Source organism: Erinaceus europaeus, chromosome X (assembly GCF_950295315.1).
Source record: "Erinaceus europaeus chromosome X, mEriEur2.1, whole genome shotgun sequence".
In the NCBI taxonomy this organism is placed as follows: domain Eukaryota; kingdom Metazoa; phylum Chordata; class Mammalia; order Eulipotyphla; family Erinaceidae; genus Erinaceus; species Erinaceus europaeus.
The window spans coordinates 81,495,179-81,515,467 of NC_080185.1; the positions used below are offsets into that span (position 1 = coordinate 81,495,179).

At 40.1% G+C, this 20,289-nt stretch overlaps 1 protein-coding gene across 1 annotated transcript in view; it reads right to left on the reverse strand.

Moving 5' to 3' along the window:
* HEPH (hephaestin) overlaps window positions 1–20,289 on the reverse strand; it is a 209,323-nt gene that overhangs the window by 157,745 nt on the left and 31,289 nt on the right. The window contains exon 7 of the mRNA XM_007535595.2: window positions 15,871–16,007. Within this exon, the coding sequence (XP_007535657.2) occupies window positions 15,871–16,007 (137 nt within the window). The remainder of the gene's footprint in view (window positions 1–15,870; window positions 16,008–20,289) is intronic.

The window sequence follows — 20,289 nt, forward strand, 5'->3', positions numbered from 1 at the left end:
ATTAGTCAATGGTGAAGAACCAAAAGCTTTTATCATAAGATCTGGAACAAATTAATGATGCCCACTCTAAACACTACTGTTTAATGTATTTCTGGGATTCCTAGCCAGAAAAAAAAATGGACAAGAAAAATACATAAAAGGAAACAAAACTGGAAGAATAAAACTATCGGGAGTTGGGCTGTAGTGCATCGGGCTAAGTGCAGGTGGCGCAAAGCACAAGGACCAGCATAACGATCCCGGTTCGAACCCCGGCTCCCCATCTGCAGGGGAGTCGCTTCACAGGCGGTGAAGCAGGTCTGCAGGTGTCTATCTTTCTCTCCTCCTCTCTGTCTTCCCCTCCCTCTCTCAATTTCTCTCTGTCCTATCCAAGAACAACAACAACAATAATAACTACAACAATAAAACAACAAGGGCAACAAAAGGGAATAAATAAATTAAATAAATATTTTTTTAAAAATCTGTTTAAAAAATAATAAAACTATCACTCCCTGTAACTAATATGAATAATAAGCCTACAAAAACCTAAAGACTTGGGGCTGGACGGTGGAGCACCCAGTTCAGCGCACATATTATCAAGCACAGGAACCCAGGTTCCAGCACCTGATCCCCACCTGCAGGGGTTCTGCTTCATGAGCTGTGAAGCAGATCTGCAGGTGTCCCTCTTACTCTCCCTCTCTCTATTCTATTTACCTCTATCTCTATCCTGTCTAATAAAAAGAAGGAAAGGAAGGAAGGGAGGGAGGGAGGGAGGGAGAAAGAAGGAAGGAATGGAAGAGGGAGGGAGGAAGAAAGAAAGAAGGAGGAAAGAAAGAAAGGAAAAATAAAGAAAGAAAGAAAGAAAGAAAGAAAGAAAGAAAGAAAGAAAGAAAGAAGGAAGGAAGGAAGGAAGGAAGAGAGAGAGAGAAAGAAAGAGAAAAGGAAAAGGAAAAAAATGGCACTGGGAGCAGTGGATTCATAGTGCTGACACCAAGCCCCAGCAATAACCCTGGTTGGGAAAAAATAAATAAATAAAGACTCCACAAAAACTGCTAGAAACAATAAGTCCACTAAATAGCAGGATATGAAAGCAATGAATCTGAATTTGTTACATGTTTACCGGCAATGAATTGGAAAAGAGGAAAATCAAGAAAATTCCTATTTTCAATTTCACTAAAAAGATAAAATAACCGTACAAATATAATGAAGCAAGTGAAAGATTCTTAGAATGAAAATTATAAGATTATAAACACAAAAATAATTTGAAAGACTGAGTCTTATCAAAATGGTCAACTTAGCTGAAGCAATTTCTAGATTCAGTATAATTGCAAACAAAATCCCTGTGGTGGTGTGACAAAAAAGTTCACCTGTATGCACTCATTGCTTTGCATGGTGCAAGAGAGCTTTGGTATTAGGAATTATGGTGTGTGTGTGTGTGTGTGTGTGTGTGTGTGTGTGTGTGTGTGTGTGTGTGTGTGTCTTTAGTTAAAAACAAAAAAAGAAAAACAACAAACATATAGTGTTCTCAAGGAAATAAACTAGAATGAAACTAGAATCTGTAGGGAACCACAAAAATAAAAAAAAGAAAGAAAGAGAAGAGAAAAAATAACAAAAGGCCAGGAGGTGACACACTCAGTTGAGTGCACATGTTATTATGTGCAGGAACCAGGTCCAAACCCTCATTCCCTTCCTTCATGAGCAGTGAATCAGTTTTGTAGGTGTCTCTCCTACTCTCTCCCTCTCTATTTCTATTTCTCCCTCCCTTCTAAATTTCCCTATCTTGTCAAATCACTTTTTAAATTTTTGCTTTTATCTTGTTTTTGTTGCCTTGTTGTTTTAGGTATTGTTATTATTTATGTCATTGTTGTTGAATAGGACAGAGAGAAATGGAGAGAAGAGGGGAAGACAGAGAGGTGGAAAGAAAGCAACTCCCCTGTAGGTGGGGAGCTAAGGGCTCGAACTAGGATACTTAAGCCGGTCCTTGTACTTCACGTCATGTGCACTTAACCCACTGTGCTTCCACCCGACCCCAGTCAAATAACTTTTTAAAAGGAAAAGGTAACTACTGGGAGCAGGGTATTTGTTGTGCAGGCACTGATTCCTATAAATAATCCTGGTGTCAATAAAAGGAGGGGGTGAGAGAAAAGTAGAAGAGGTGCTACACTTCCTGGCTTCAAGCTATACTACAAACCAATAATAATTACAACAGTATGGTATTAGAACAAAATATACACTCAGATCAGTGGAATAAAATACAAAGGCTATAAAACCCACACAAATTATGAAAATCTAATGCACGACAAGGAAGCCAAACATATAAAATAGAAATGATAAAAGTATCTTCAATAATAATATTGTGGGAAATTATGCTCACTTTTCTCTGCTTTGATGCAAAAATAAATAAATATCATAAGACACAAAAGAAGGCAAAATCAGTTTCCAGGTGGTGGCACACCTGGTTGAATGTGCATGCTACAATGATCAAAGACTGGGTTCAAACCCTTGGTCCCCACCTGCAAAGGGAAAGCTTTGCAAGTGGTGAATAAAAGCTGTCTCTCTCCTTCTTTATCACTCCCTTCCCTCCCAGCTGCCTCTATCCAAAACATAAATAAAGATAGTAAAATTTTTTAAAGAAGGCAAAATTGTTATGCTCAAAAAAGAAGGAAAATAAATGGAAATACCGCTCATGTTCAAAAAATTAGAAAATTAGATATTGTTTATTAAATATTTTATTTATTAATTTTAATGAAAGAGATCAAGAGTTAAAGAATGAAAGACAAGACCATTTCTCATCACTGACTAATGGTTATGTTGGGAAGTGTATCTGGTACCCAGTAGCCTCAAGCATTAAAGTCTCTTGCATAAATATGATGCTTTCTGGTAAGCCAGAAAATTCAACATTAAAATTTCTAAAGCACAAAAATGACCTACAGTTTCACTGATATCTACATTGAAATATGGTTATTTTGGGATGGAGCCAAGATGGCAGCATCACAACATGTTCTGACTTTCTTTTTGCAAAGCAGCTGCTTAAATCCTGGGAATACAGAGTGAGGGCAGGATTTCCAGGCCAGTGGTTGAGGAAGCATACAGAACAGATCAAAGTGGAACCAAGGAGGAAAGTCACAGATAACATATAGGCTGAAATGGGATACAGAAAGGACAAAGGCACATGCCAGATCCTGAGCCAAGGCTATCTGAGTTACAATTCTGCCTCTGTAATGACCCCTACCCCCACCCCACCTCCTCACTACAAAGAGGTAAGGGAAGAAAATACAGGCAAAGGGGTGGGCCCTCCTGCAGAGATGAACTCATTCTCAAGATTCTGAGCTCAGTAGGGAGTCATCAGAAGCAGGCGTTTTTACTTTTTTCTTCCCCCACCCCCATTTCTCTCCTCAAGAGGGCTGAAACTCTCTCTTATTAGTCAACATCCTTGAATAATCTTCTGCTTTTTCTGGGGCAGTGAGAGTAGCGCATTTAGAAAAATGTAAACTGCAGACTGTTCTTAAGGTGTTTCCCGCCCCCCCCCCCGTTCTCAGTTTTTTGTTTGTTTTGTCTAGTATGCATATTTTGTCATAGATGTTAATTTATTTGCCCTTCTTGTTACTTTGACAAAAATTAGCTTTGTTGGTGGTAGATTGCATTTAATGGTGATTGGTTTTGCTTTCTATTGTGGTAGTAGTGGTTTTTGTATGTTTGTTTTCATTTTTTGTTTCTATTGTTTTTTTTTCTTTCCTCTCTCATTTTCTTTCCTTCTCTTTGATTTTAAAAATCTTATCACTTTCTCCTGTATTTGCTGTATGCACTTGTGCTTATTTGTGATCTACCTTGTGTAAGAAATCTAAGTAGGAAAGCTTTTCTAACTCTCTCTCTTCCTTTATTTTCTTTCCCTTCCCACAATCTCTTACATTTATGCTTGATAGTTGATTTATGTATTTGTCTGTAATTGCTTTGTATTTCTTCTAAAATTACTGCTGTTTTGATTTTGCTTTTGGTTTGTTATCTTTTTGGTGGGGAGACATTTTATAGCTGACAGGTTGAACAGGATTAATAATCACTTTTGTTGTTGTATTTGCTGAGGCTTGTGACTTCAGTTGTAAGACACCTTTGGTTTAGTGAGTCTGTTCTTTACTCAATACAACAACTGACTGTAAATAGTTAAGGCACACACACACACACAAAAAGAAAAAACTGATCAAATTTAAAGCAGTTAATCAGCTGCCACAGTGAATCAGGACAGGAGCCCAGAAGAAATTTCAAGTAAGACAGAAGAACTGAAAATAAGGAAAATATACAACGATTAATTGACCACAGAAATTATGACAGCTATTGCGGAAAAACATAACAGAAACAGGGAAACAATAGATGAAACTGCCAAGAAAAATACTAGCTACTTCAAGGCAGTTAGAGAGCTGAAAACTGAAATAGCTGAGCTAAAAGGCCAAATAACAGAACAAGCTAATACTGCAACTAAGCAAGGTAAAAAAATAAATAAATAACTGAAGAAAGAAGTTGAGGGAAGGGAAAACAGATTAACTAAAGTAGAAATCAGAATTAGCCAGACAGAGTATAGTTAAAAGCTTTGTATACTGAAAATGATGAGTCACTACTCAAGGAAATAGAAAATGATACCAAGAAATGGAAAGACATACCATGCTCATGGATTGGAATAATTAATATCATCAAAATGAATATTCTCCTCTGAGCCCTATACAAATTTAATGTGATACCCATCAAACTTTGACTAAGCTTCTTTAAGAGAATAGAACAAAAGTTAACAGTTACTTATCTGGAACAAGAAAATACCTTGAACTGCCAAAACAATCTTAAGGAACAAAAGCAGAAATGGAGGCATCACACTCCCAGATCTCAAACTATATTATAAGGACATCATTATTAAAACATCCTGGTACTGGAACAAAAGTAGGCCTACAGACCAGTAGAACAGAATGTAAAGCCCAGAAATAAAGCTCCACACTTATGGACATCAAATCTTTTGATAAGGGGGCCCAAAGTATTAAATGGAGGAAGGAGGTTCTCTTCAATAAATGGTTATGGGAAAACTGGGTTGAAACATGGAGAAAAATGAAAGTGAACCACTTTATCTCAAGAAACTAAAGTCAACTCCAAATGGATCAAGGACCTTTATGTTAGACCAGAAACCATCAAATAATTAAAGTAAATCATTAGTGGAACAGCTTCCCTACTAAACCTCAAGGACATGTTTGATGATATAAACATAGCTGCAGAAAAGACAAAACAAAAACAAATCCATGGACTACATCAAATTGAAGAGCTTCTGCACAGCCAAAAAACATCTCCCAAACAAAGGGACCAATCACAGAATGTAAGAAGATCTTCACATGTCATATATCAGACAAGAGATTAATAACCAAAACATACAAAGAGCTCAGCAAATGTAACAACAAAAAAGCAAATGACCCCATCCAAAAATGGGCAGAGGATATGAACAGAAAATTCACTACAGAAGATATTCAAAAGGCTAACAAACACATGAAAAATTGTTCCAGATCATTGATTGTCAGAGAAATGCAAATAAAGACAACACTAGGATCCCACCTCAACCCTGTGAGAATGGCATACATCAAAAAGGACTGCAGCAACAAATGTTTAATTGGCTGTGGGGACAAAGGAACCCTCCTGCAGTGATGGTGGAGATGTAAATTGGTCCAGCCTCTGTAGAGAGCAGTCTGGAGAACTCTCACAAGGCTATACATAGACCTTCCATGTAAACCAGTAATTCCCCTCCTAGGGATATACCCCAAGGACTCCATAACACCCAACCAAAAAGACATGTGTATGCCTATGTTCATAGCAGCACAAATCGTAATAGCTAAAACCTGGTAGCAAACCAGGTGTCCAACAACAGATGAATGACTGAGAAAGCTGTGATATATATATGAATACTACACAGCTATTAGGAACAATGAACCCACCTTCTATAACCCATCTTGAATTGAATTAGAAGGAATTATGCTCAGTGAGAGAAGTCAAAAAGATAAAGACAAATATGGGATGATCCCACAAAAAAACAGAAGTTGAGGAAGAAGAATAGAAAGGGAAACTAAAAGCAGGATCTGACTGAGTTTGGAGTAGGGCACCAAAGTAAAAATCTCTGGGTATATGGTGAGGGTGGATGTTTGGCTTCACTGGGGCAGGGGGTAGGAAAGGTACAATGGGATGGGACACAATATTTTTGTGGTGAGAATGGTGTTTATGTACTCTCCTACTAACCTGTAGCCATATAAATCGCTACTTAACTAATATGAGAGGGGAAATATTGATTGAATGTCCCAAACTTCCTAATGCACATAGGTTAAGTCTTTGAAATATTGACTCTCTTAAAAGTTTACACCAAGAAGAACAGAGGCAACCAATGGCATTACTATATAAGACACAGCTATGTACAAATAATGTCAAAATACATACATTATGGTGATGTTGTGTATGATACAGCATATTCTAACAAAGGGATTTTCAAAGTTAACCATATTGCCTAATAATTTGATTACAGCAATAAGTATCTATTGTCTTCCTAACCCCTAAGATATCAGGATCCTTCCGCTTCCTCTATAGAGCTTATACTTATTTTCCCCAGTCCTGGAACTTCTAGGGAGGATCTCAGTTTCCTGCATGTCTTTTTCAATTCATACCAAATGATATTTCACCTGCTCATCCCAACCTAATCAACACAACGTGTACCACCTCATCATGCTTCACTTCAGACTCTGTCCAGAGATGTCAGGCATGGAATGTCAAACTTTCAGCCTCATTACTGAGGTGATACCTTTCCTTTCATAGGATTCTCTAATTCCATTTCAGGTGATTCACTTCCTAACAAAGTCCCAAAACCTAGAGATAGACCAGGTCTCATGAGATAGGACATATGTTCAGATGTATACATAAATTAGGGCAAAATATACACCTGAAAGAAAAGTGCATATTGTCTGCAGTGAGTCAGCAAATGCAGCAAGTGTTGGTATGCTTCTAAATTCTGCTTCTAAGACCCCTTCTGTTTCATTGGTTTAATCCCCCCTGCTTAACACTGTATTCTATTTACATAACCACTGTTAACTAAGCACCGCCCTACCTCCAGGGCATTGGTTTAATCCTCATTGTTTTGCATGCTTTTTCCTTCTCCCCACCCCATTATCCTACGTACATCCTCTTCAGACCTGACTCTTCTGCCTCAGGATATATAAGGACAGGATTGTGATTAGAGATATCTTAGATTGCACTGAGTTCCACATGAATAAAGACTGAACTGCATACTACTCAGCCATGAGTCCCTGGTCATCTCTCTCTCCCACCCGTGAAGCTAGCGCAACATAATGGTACCCGAACAGGGACAGGAATCTCAGCTCCACACACATGCAGCAGACCAAAGGAGACCAGATAAGTAAAGCCGCCATGGCCTGCCTTTCTACTTATGAAGAGGTTTCCCAAAGCCTCTACTCTTTCTTCATGAGACAGTTTCTCTGTCTCTGGAAAATTTTGCTCTGGGCCACACTTTGGTTCCCTGACCGGGAACTTTGGTTCCTTATTACCATGATCGTAGAGTTTGGGAGATGCATGGATATTTCTCCTGGGACTTTCTGGACTTCCTCTCCCATGTTTCCAGTGGAGAAGGACTACTCTAACTTGACGAGCATCCTCCAGTACCCTGGCAGTCCCCCAAAATGGAGACATGTGGTTAGTTCTACCCTCCTGATTCGATTCTATCTTTGATGGGAAGATGTTTTTAAAAATGGGTGCCTGCAGCAATCCAGCAGGAACTGTCAGAAGCACCCTAAATGGAATTTCAAAGAGCTTTTTGGACTAGGATGCCCTCCGGGGACTCATGATGCTACATGCTGAGATCTGGATAATCTGGTTCAAGGTGAAAGAAGCAAAAACTGCCTACCACTTTGAGGAAAATGGGATTTGAAACTGAGGCAGCTTGGAACGTTTCTACTCATGACCACAAAATGTGAGCTCAGATTTACAGGGATTCAGAGGTCACATTGGCTCCTAAGGTGAATATGGGTCCCAGATCATATCAAGTCAATGGGATTTACAGTAAACAATATACAACTTTCCCATAATTGGGAGCTACTCTCCTCCCTATCCAGCTCTCTGGTCCTTTTTCAGCCATGACATCATATCCCCAGACAATAACTTGGACACACCTGCATATCAGATGTCAGGATCAAAAAAAAAAAAGACTAATATAGTCATAGGCCCTTTGGAATATAACTAAAATAGGCCTACTATCTACAAAATGGTGACCCCCCCAAATCTTCATTTGAGCCATTTCAGCTTTTAGATTCATGAATAGTCAATAATTTGTTTGGCTTTTTATGTTGATTCTTTTTTTAGCCACCAAGTTCCAGATGTTAAGATGATGACAGCCTGGGCAGACAATATGTTCTGGCGCCCCGCTTCCCCAGAGCCCTGATCCACTAGATAAACAGAGATACAGGCTGGGAGTATGGGTTGACCTGCCAACACCCATGTTTAGCAGTGAAGCAATTACAGAAGCCAGAGCTTCCACTTTCTGCTATCCACAATGACCATGCTCCCAGAGGGATAGAGAATGGGAAAGCTATCAGGGGAGGGGGTGGGATATGGAGATTGGGTGGTGAGAATTGTGTGGAGTTGTACCCCTCATACCCTATGGTTTTGTTAATTTATGCTTTCTTCAATAATGATAGGGACTGTTCCATTCTCCATAGGGAGGTTAGACAACATACTCTACCTACTACCGGAGGAAGATGGGTCCTGAAATTAGTGCATCCTGGAATGTCCCTAGGCATATCCACAGAATGCAAGCTCAGACACACAGGGATGCAGAGGTTACATAGGCCCCTGTGCTGACTATGGGCCACAGATCAAATCTATTTGGTTTACAGTTAACAGTATTTTTATACTTGCCCCATATTTGGGAGCTACTCTCTTCCCTGATCCAGTTTTCTAGTCCTTTTTCCAACTATGACACCATCTCCCCAGAAATACCCTGAGTCCACCTCCATATTAGATGTCAGGATCAGGCAAAAACTAGTAAAGTCATGGGACCTCAGGAATATACCTAAAATAGACCTACTAGCTTTTCCCAAAATGGAGACCCCAAATCCCCATCTGCCTGTTCATGATTAGTCAACAATTTTTTTCTGCTTTGTATCTTAACTCCTTTTCAGCCACCAGGTTCCAGATGCTACCATGATACCAACCTGAATTTCCTGGCCATATGACCCCTCAATGTGTCCTGGAGCTCCTCCTCCCCAGGACCATGCCCACTAATGTGTGTATGTGTGTGTGTGTGTGTGTGAGAGAGAGAGAGAGAGAGAGAGAGAGAGAGAGTATGGGCTATGGATAGACATTCCAAAGACCATGTTCAGTGGGGAAGTAACAACAGAGGTCAGACCTTCCACCTCCTGCACCCCATGATGACCCTGGGTCCATACTCCCAGAGGGATAAAGAATAAGAAAGATCAAATAAATGATGTTTATAGTCAGCAATATTTATATATTTTTCCCATACATTGGAGCTACTCTCTTTCCTGATGCATCTTTCTAGCCCTTTACCCAGCCATAATATCATCTCCCCAGAAAATAACTTGGGTCCACCTCCATATCAGAGGTCAGGCTCAGGCAAAAGCTAGTAAAGTCATGGGCCCCTTAGAATAAACCTAAAATAGACCTACTAGGTAGTTACAAAACAAATACCCCAAATCTTCATCTGCAATATTCTTGCCTTTAGGTTCATGATTAGTCAATAGTTTATTTGGCTTTATTTAACTCTTTTTTTCAGATACCAGGTTCCAGACACTAACACAATGTCAATCATACTTCCCTGGGCAGACAACCTCAACAGTGTGTCCTGGAGCCCCACTTTCCCAGATCTCTGCCCCACTAAGGAAAGAGAGAGACAGGTGCAGAGTATGGATCACTGTCAATGCCCATGTTCATTGGGGAAGCAATAACAGAAGCCAGAACTTCCACCTTCTGCATCCCATAATGACCCTGGGTCTGTACTTCCAGAGGGTTAAAGAATAGGAAAGCTATCACTGGAGGGAATGGGACATGGAGTGCTGGTGGTGGGAATTGTGTGGAATTGTACTACTTTTATCCTATGGTCTTGTCTGTGTTTCCATTTTATAAATATATTTTTTAACAAAAAGGAATAGAAAAGCTATACAGGGAGGGGATATGTACAGAGTTCTAGTGGTGGGAACGTGTGGAATTATACCCCTCTTATACTATGGCCTGTCAAAATTTCTATCACATAAATAAAAAATTAAAGAAATATGGTTATTTTGTAGAAATTAATAAACTTAACCTAAAATTTATATGAACTTCCTGGGACTCCAAGTAGACAAACCTTAATTGAAAATTAAGAATAAAATCAGAAACTTACACTTCCTGTTCTCAAAATACAATATAAACTGAGAAATAAACTACTATATCTATCGATAGTAACAAATGTAAACTTAAGCTAAAAAATGAAGATGTGCATTATGGTGGAAAAAATCCTAAGCTGGAGATAAGAATGTTTTGCAAACTCCTGTTAAGTGGAGACGAGAAATCGCACCTATTTGTCAACAATTGTACTATAAACCATTAACCTTCAGTAAAAAGACAAAGAAAATAATAAAGATGGATGCTTATCTAACATACCTATAAAAACTTTATAAAACACAGGGGGGGTGGGGGGCGGGGTGGGGGGTGTGGATGGGACACAGTCTTTTGGTGATGGGAGTGGTGTTTATGTACAATACTATTAAAGTGTAAACATATAAACCACTATTTAATTAATATGAGAGGCGAAAAACTGATCATATGTCTAGAACTTCTTAAAACACAGACTGAGTCTTTTTAATACATAGGCTGAGTCTTTGATATGTTGTCTCTCCCAAAAGCCTAGACCAGGGAGAACAGAAGCAACCAGTAGCACAGATATACAAGATGCTGGGTATTATACCCCAAACCCTATCAAAGGGATTTTTCAAAGTTAACCCTATCACCAAATAATGTGATGATAACAATAACTATCCATTGTCTTCTTGAACCCTAAGACAACAGGAACCTCACATTTCCACTATAGAGCCTATATTTCCCCCAGTCCTGGAACCTTAGGGTGGGGCCCACTTTTCTGCATGCTGCTCTCAGTTCAAATCAAATAATATTGCATCTGCAGATCACAACCTAATCAACGCAACTAACGCCACCCCAGCATGCTTCACTTCAAACTGTGACCAGAGACTTCAGGTGTGTAATGTCAACCCTTCAGCTTCATCACTTGGGTGAGACCTTCCCTTTCATAGTATTCTCTAATTCCATTCCAGGTGTTCCACTCCCCAATAAAGTCCCCAAACCTAGATATAGTCCAGGTCCCCTGAGATAGAGCATAGGTTCACCCGTGCCCATAAACTAGGGGAAAAATATATACCTGAAAGCAGAAGTACGCAAGAGCATGCAGGGTATACCCCCCAACACTTCATCTGCACTATTCCAGTCTTTAGCTCCATGATTGTTCAACAATTTGTTTGCCTTTGTGTTGGGAACATGTGTAAGCCTGATAGAGCTTAGGGAGAACCACCCCCATCTTTGGATGGAGGTCTGAGAAGATAACCTCTTGGTAAGTCTCTCTCAACTGAGGTGAGCATAAGGGGGGAAACTCAGACTTGGTTCTTTCCTTCTTGACTCTCAGGCCCACAGATACCACAGTACTTCCCTCCATTAACTGCAGGCCACATGGCCGCAGATTCACTCATTCAAAGTCACCTTCTGATCACAGAAGAACACACCTTATCGCACACTTCATCACACACCTCAGACCCCAGACAAGAGAAATTCCAAACTATATGGCCTTTTGATATTCATCTTCTTTCTGTCTCACCCTATGGGTTTAACCCCTATGCTTCTCTCAAATACCTTTGGATAATTAAGTTGCTTGTGTCATGGAAAATAACCGTTTTGTATCTCATCAATTCCTGTCATACCAGCCCCCTACCTTGGGGGCATGCTGACTGTTAAGAAACCAGTAATTTCTGTCATATTTCAACAATAATTACCTCCATTGCTTTTCTATTTAACTCATGTCAATTTTGCTAGTAAACGGACTCTAGGATTCTGGGAATCAAGGACTCAGATTCTAGATTCACACTAAGAGTCCCCTGGTGTCTTTTACTTCGTGTCACCCCTGTCATGAGCGAGAAAGAACCAGCCCGTTACCTTTTCCCTGGAGACCACCCTGCCGGAGAAGGAGAGAGACACCCCAAAAGTATATTAACTCTCTTTTCAGCCATCAGGTTCCGGATGTCAGCAAGATGCTGACCAGACTTCCCTGGACAGATGACCCCATCAATGTGTACTGGAGTGCCACTTCCTCAGAGCCCCACCCTACTAGGGAAAGAGAGAGGCAGACTGGGAGTATGCGTTGACCAGTCAAGGCCCATGTTCAGCGGGGAAGTGCTGGGAAATTGTGCCAATGCAGTCACATCTACCATGTTGTCCCCTCAGGCTACTGCTAGTTCCTGCCGAGAGTTGGGACATTCTCAGAGTGCCTGTTCAGCCAAGTTGTGCCCTCAGGGCATTGTCCATATCCCCACTATATTTGGAGTGCTTTGGTTACTCCTCCCCCCTCCCATTCTCACGAGAGTTATTATCCTATCCTGGAGTGCTATGGTTACTCCTCCCTCTTCCCATTCTCGCGAAAGCTACTCCTATAAAAGCCCTTCTTCTGCACCTCACTCTTTTGCCAGCACTTCACTCTGGTGTTCAGACGCAGGAAAGGTTACTGTGTGAGGCGGCCATTTTCACTACCTCCAAGTGGCCCAACCTGCCTCTCTAGCACCCAACTCTGAGGTGCCAGCGCAAATAAAAATTTATGTTTCCTCTTCGCTCTGGATCCCCTCTCTCTCTACTCTTCAGCCAACACTCAACAACAGGGAAGCAATTATAGAAACCAGACCTTCCACCCTCTACAACCCACAACAACCCTGGATCCATACTCCCAGAGAGATAGAGAATGGGAAGGCTATCAGGGGAGGGGATGGGATATGGAGATTGGGTTATGGGAATTGTGCAGAATTGTACCCCTCTTATTCTATGGTTTTGTTAATGTCTCCTTTCTTAAATAAATAAATAAAGATTAATTGCAATGAAAATGTAGCCATAGGTCTCCAAAAAAAAAAACCTTATAAAAACAAAGGAATCAGTGGTAGTGCAGTGGTTAAGTGCAGCTGGTGCAAAGCGAAAGGATCAGTGTAAGGATCCCAGTTCGAGCCCTCGGCTCCCCACCTGCAGGGGAGTAGCTTCACAAGCTCTGAAGCAGGTCTGCAGGTGTTTATATTTCTCTCCCCCTCTCTGTTTTCCCCTCCTCTCTCCATTTCTCTCTGTCCTGCCCAACAACAACATCAATAACTACAACAATAAAAAGGGCAATAAAAAAGGAATACATAAATATTTAAAAACTTATTATAAACTGTATCAAAATTACAAATGTAAGATTTAAAACAATGTGATGCTTAGAAGACAAGTTAGAGAAAAATCTTCATGACATTGGACTTTACAATTTTCTTGGCTATGAGACCAAAGAGACAACAAAATAAAAATTAGACATCTTAGATCCCTTGAAAAAAAAATTAAGTGTGCATTTAAAGACACTGCAGAGTAAATAGTAAACCATATATACAGTGATAATGAGAGCCAGAAAAATAACTCAACTAGATAGTGTGCTGTTTTATCATGTGCATGACCTAGATTTGATTTCAGCCCCCATCACACTGAAGGGACCTTAAGTGCTGTGGTGAAGCAGGTCTGAAGGTATCTCCCTATCCCTCTCTCGTTTTACTCTTCTACCCCCTCAATTTCTCTCTGTTCTATCCAATAAAAAAATAATGAAAAATTATCACCAGAAGCAGTGGATTCATAGTTCCAGCACTGAGCCCCAGCAATAACCCTGAGGAGAGAGAGAAGAGAAGAGAAGAGAAGAGAGAGAGAGAGAGAGGAAAGTAGATGAGAGGAGAGGAAAGTAGATGAGAGGAGAGGAAAGTAGATGATAGAGGAGAGGAGAGGAGAGGAGAGGAGAGGAGAGGAGAGGAGAGGAGAGGAGAGGAGAGGAGGGGAGAGGAGAGGAGAAATTAAATGGAAAGAAAAACTGGAGTTGGGAGATCTGGGAGATATTTCACTTAGTACAGCACATACTTTGCCATGCACAAGGACCTGGCTTTAAGCCCTTTATATGGTAATAGCATTCACCATAGAGGCTGTGATGCTTTTCATTTTCACTCTGTCTCTATCTCACTTAAAAAAGAACCAGTAGTAGTGGAATTGTGCCGATACAACACACACACACACACACACACACACACACACACACACACACACACAGTCCATACTGAGCATCACTTAATGTTAGCTCCTTGATACATACCACAAACCATCTTTCCCAAAGTGGATTTATAATCCTTATATCTCCCTATCTGAATTGTGTAAGGCCAGTTGTCAATGTTAAGAGCTAGAGTCAAATGGCACATACCTCTTCCCAGAATTCTCAATATTTTCTCCCATCTTATCTATTCTCTAGCTCCACCAAGTGATTAAGACATACTTCTCAGGGGACCTGTACTATATCTATGTTTGGGGACTTTATTGGGGAGTGGAACACCTGGAACAGAATTAGAGAATACTATGAAAGGAAAGGTCTCACCCGAGTGATGAAGCTAAAGGGTTGTCATTCCACACCTGAAGTCTCTGGTCACAGTCTGAAGTGAAGCATGCTCTGAGATAGAGCATAGGTTCACCCATGCCCATAAACTAGGGGAAAAATATATACCTGAAAGCAGAAGTATACAAGAGCATGCAGGGAATACCCCCAACACTTCATTTGCACTATTACAGTATTTAGGTCCATTATTGTTCAACAATTTGTTTGGCTTTGTATGTTAACTCTCTTTTCAACCACCAGGTTCTGGATGCTGACTAGACTTCCCTGGACAGATGAACCCATCAGTGTGTACTGGAGCACCACTTCCTCAGAGCCCCACCCTACTAGGGAAAGAGAGAGACAGACTGGGAGTATGCATCGACCAGTCAAGGCCCATGTTCAGCGGGGAAGCAATTACAGAAGCCAGACCTTCCACCCTCTGCAACCCACAACAACCCTGGATACATACTCCCAGAGAGATAGAGAATGGGAAGGCTATCAGGGGAGGGGGTGGGATGTGGAGGTCGGGTTATGGGAATTGTGCAGAACTGTACCCCTCTTATTCTATGGTTTTGTTAATGTCTCCTTTCTTAAATAAATAAATAAAAAATAAAAAAGACATACTTCATCTTGCTATACCAACTCAAGTTAGTGTTTTAACTTCCCAGTATACTTTCTAATGTCAGACCTGAAGCCTTGTTCTGCATTCTTCACTATAGCAAGCACATTTGTGCCAATCAGCTCCTGAGGCCATAAAGTTGCCAAGAATATGGACAGTTTTATTGCCTTATAAATTTCTTCAGAAATATACCTATAAAAGCAATTCTAAAAGAGATTAGTATAACAGTGGTGGTGGAAGACATTCACGCAAAAAAAAATTCAGTAGTATAATGCTAAAATTGTTACATAGTCTAGTCTTATTTGGGAGATTTATAGTGATTAAATAAATTAAATAAATTCATATGATTAAGCAAGAGCAGCTATACAGCAAGGGACATTTGTGACTAGATTTAACCTAGTGTTTCATAAATCCATTAAAATCCATTTCCCTTTCCATAAAATATTCATTTCTTGGGGCTCACTTTGGAAATCTTGGTAACTCAGTCATCCTCAGGCTCCAATTTCTAAATGTTCCCAATTCTTTGGCTCTAGTGAGAAAATTTCATAAGTTAACAATTCCTCACCAAGAATTCCAAGATGCTTATCTTCCTCAAGCTGTATCTTTTCCTGGAATGTTTCATCTTGGAAGGCTTCATATCGAACTTTCCAGTAAGTACCCCCAATTCGGCTGGAGGTCTTCTGGAAGAACTTATTTGAGTCACTGGAATAGAAAAAAATGGTATATAATTTCATTATGTACCAAATACACTTCCATCTCACCCTTCACTAAGTATGGCTTCTAATTGTTAGGAAACACTTCAAGGATCATTTAGTTTAACTCCTACCCAGTGAGTATATCTTCTCTGGTGACACCATTGATAAGTGTTAATATGTCTTTTGCTTGACCTTTTCCAGGGTTAGGGAAATAATTTTCAGACAAATCAATGTGTCTTAATACTGAAGAGTTTTAACGACTGGAGGTCTTTAGAATAGGCTTATGCCTTTCTTGTAAGTTCCAGATGCTGAGAACTTTTCTGCTTTACACAGTTACATAACCTATATCTGTCCTTAGTCATATTCTGGAACTCATTATCCTTTCTCCTTTTAGCCAAAAATATCCTTCAGTGACTGGGCAGGTGGCTCAGTGTATACAGGACATTTCTTGCATGCACAAAGTTCAGGTTTGATTCCCAGTGTCATAGATATCATTAACGTATTTTGGCCTCCTTTTCCCTCCCTCATGAACCGAATGCACAAATCTTTTAAAAAGTAACCTCTGGGAGCCAGGCGGTAGCACAGAGGGTTAAGTGCAGGTGGTGCAAAGCACAAGGACCAACATAAGGATCACAGTTTGAGCCCCCCGGCTCTCCACCTGCAGGGGAGTCATTTCACAAGCAGTGAAGCAAGTCTGCAGGTGTCTATCTTTCTCTCTCCCTACCTGTCTTCCCCTCCTCTCTCCATTTCTCTCTGTCCTAGCCAACAATAATGACAACAATAATAACTACAACAATAAAACAACAAGGGTAACAAAAGGGAAAAAAATAATAAATATTTTTAAAAACTATCCTCCTTTCCAAAATAAAATCTCACTAACTTAGCAAATATATCTAGAGAGTCCAGAAGCTATGCTGGGACCAAAGTGCCTACTTATTGTCTGCTTCAAATTCATTTATTTCCTACTAGAATAATTTATACTCCCATGCAAACTACTCTAGTAATCTATAAAGGGCCTACTCAGTGAAAGATCTGGGATAATAAGGTAGTACATCTTAAGGCTTTTTATTAATTTTTTCTCTATATAGACTATTTCTGAGTTATGGATGACCCTGGTCAATTTGGAGAAATTACTCCAAGATAACAGGCATGGAAAGATGGGGAGATATCACAGTATTTTTACAACGAATATTGTTTTCCATACATGAAAGCTTAGAAATGTCATATTGAGGAGTTAGGAAGATGGCGGACTGAGAAGTCGCTAACAGCGAGTGCTCTGATCGCATCGTCGGCAACGGTAGGATTTTCTGCCTTTAGCAGGCCAGTCAATAAGGGGTGACACCAAAGAAGTGATTACAATTTAATTTGGGTTAAGAATTAGAGTAAAGGTGACACAGACTAGCGGGGCTCCAGAATTCCCAGGCGGCGCCGGGCAAGGCAAGTGGGCCGGGCATTGTCCTCCGTCAGCCCAGGAAGACGGCTCCTCCGCCTGTTGCAGAGCGCGGCGGGCAGAGGACCCAAAGAGAGCACTTTAGCTCGGGGGCTTCCTCTTAGGAGTCTCCAGGGTCCACCGCGACCCTGAGGGCGGATCCAAAGACTTCTTGAGTATAGCTCTCATTGGTTCAAAGGACTTGGAGCTAGTTTTCATTTTTGAGAAATCCTTTAAAAAAGTCTGGAGGGGGGGGGTTTCCCGGAAGATGGCGGACTGAGAAGCAGCTAGCCTTTGAGCTCCGGACACATCTCCTGTAAACAATAGGATTTTCTGACTTTAGCAGGCCAGCCAATAAGGGGCCATAGCGGTAACACCAAGGAGGTGTCTATAACTTAATTTGGGTTAAGAATTAGAGTAGGGGAAAAAATTCTTTTTTCTTCCTTTTAATTTTCAAGCATACATCCTTCCCGCCGCCCCCCCCCCATAAGCAATGCCTGGGACCAGCTACTAGCAGGATACCCCATACCACCAAACAGGGTGTGTTTTTTTTTCTTTTTTTAAATTCACTGATACACATTTGGGAAGTTCCTCGCACTGCTCTTTAATTACAACTCTTCTTCTTATCTTCTCCCTTTTCTCTCTCTTATCTCTCTCTATCTCTCTCTCTTTTTTTCTTTAATCTTGTCATACACTTCTTTCTTCTTTGCCTTTCTGAATTTGTGAATTGCTTTGGGGAAGAAATCTGACCCAGAGTGGACTCTCTATGTGTGTATCTCTGCTCTAGTTCCCTTTACACTCTTGTTACCCCTAGAATATACACTGGATAGTAGATTTGCATAACTGTCTATTCTTGCTATCCTCTCTTTCTTTTCTCTTTCTCCACTGGGATTTGGTTACTATTTTTTCACGGACTGGAGAAATTGGCTAACTGGTAACGATTAAACTACTTCAATATTTACTTCAGTTGCTACTGTAATTCCGGAGGTTAGTGAGTGCAATTGTCATAAAGGTATTTAGTACAGTGTTACTTGTGTTCAAAACACAACAACTGAGGAACAACAGCATAAAAAAAAGGGAGAAACACATAAATAAAAAATGGGTAGATTAAAAACAAATAAAACTGCTACCCCAATGAATGAAGACAAGAGCCCAGAAGAAACCACAAATCAGTCAGAAGTAACCATAGATAAGAAAAGTATGCAAGCAATAATAAACTTATTAATCACAGAAATGAAAACAACATTGGAGGAAAGGAATGGCAGTATTAGGGAAACAACAGTTGAGACCCCCAAGGAAAATACTGATTATCTTGAGACAATTGGAGAACTGAAAGCTGAAATAGCTGTAATGAAGAAAGAAGCTGAGGCAAGGGAAAGCAGACTAACAGAAGCAGAAAACAGAATTAGTCAGACAGAGGATGAGTTAGAGAAAACTAAGAAAGAGGTGAAAGAGCTTAAAAAGAGATTGAGAGACACGGAAAACAACAACAGGGACATATGGGATGATCTCAAAAGAAGTAACATTCGTATAATTGGCCTGCCAGAGGAAGAAAGAGAGGAAGGGGAAGCAAACATTCTAGAGGAAATAATACAAGAAAACTTCCCAGACCTGAATAACAGAAAGGATATCAAGGTTCAAGAGGCCCAGAGAGTACCAAACAGAATCAACCCAGACCTGAAGACACCAAGACACATCATAGTCACAATGAGAAGAAGTAAGGATAAAGAAAGGATCCTAAAGGCTGCAAGAGAGAAACAAAAAGTCACATACAGGGGAAAACCCATAAGACTATCTGCAGATTTCTCAACTCAAACTCTAAAATCCAGAAGGGAGTGGCAAGATATCTATCGAGCCCTGAATGAAAAAGGGTTTCAACCAAGGATAATATATCCTGCTAGACTTTCATTCAAGCTAGATGGAGGGATCAGAACCTTCTTAGACAAACAACAGTTAAAGGAGGCAACTATCACCAAGCCGGCCTTGAAAGAGGTACTAAAAGACCTCTTATAAACAAGAACATCACTATAATACTTGTAATATATCAGAGTAAACAAATTGTTTTTTAGAACAATGGCACTACAATACATTAAATCCATAATATCAGTAAATGTCAATGGCTTAAACTCACCCATCAAAAGGCACAGGGTGGGGGGATGGATCAGAAAACATAACCCAACCATATGCTGCTTGCAAGAATCCCATCTGCCACAACATGATAAACACAGACTTAAAGTGAAAGGATGGAAAACTATCATACAGGCTAACGGTCCACAAAAAAGGGCAGGAACAGCCATTCTCATCTCAGACACGATAGATTTTAAATTAAATAAAGTAATAAAAGATAGGCAAGGACATTACATAATGATTAGAGGATAAATCAGCCAAGAAGACTTAACAATTATTAACATCTATACACCCAACGAGGGACCATCTAAATACATTAAGCATCTACTGAAAGAATTTCAAAAATACATCAATAGTAATACAATAATAGTGGGAGACATCAATACCCCACTCTCACACTTAGACAGATCAACAAAGCAGAGAACCAATAAATCTACAAGAGAATTGAATGAAGAGATTGACAGACTAGACCTCTTGGACATTTTCAGACTCCTCCACCCCAAAAAACTGGAATACACCTTCTTTTCAAATCCACATAACACATACTCAAGGATAGACCACATGTTAGGCCACAAAGACAGCATCAATAAATTCAAGAGCATTGAAATCATCCCAAGTATCTTCTCAGACCACAGTGGAGTAAAACTAACTTTTAACAACAAACGGAAAATTATTAAAAGACATAGAATTTGGAAACTAAACAACATGATCCTTAAGAACCACTGGGTCAGAG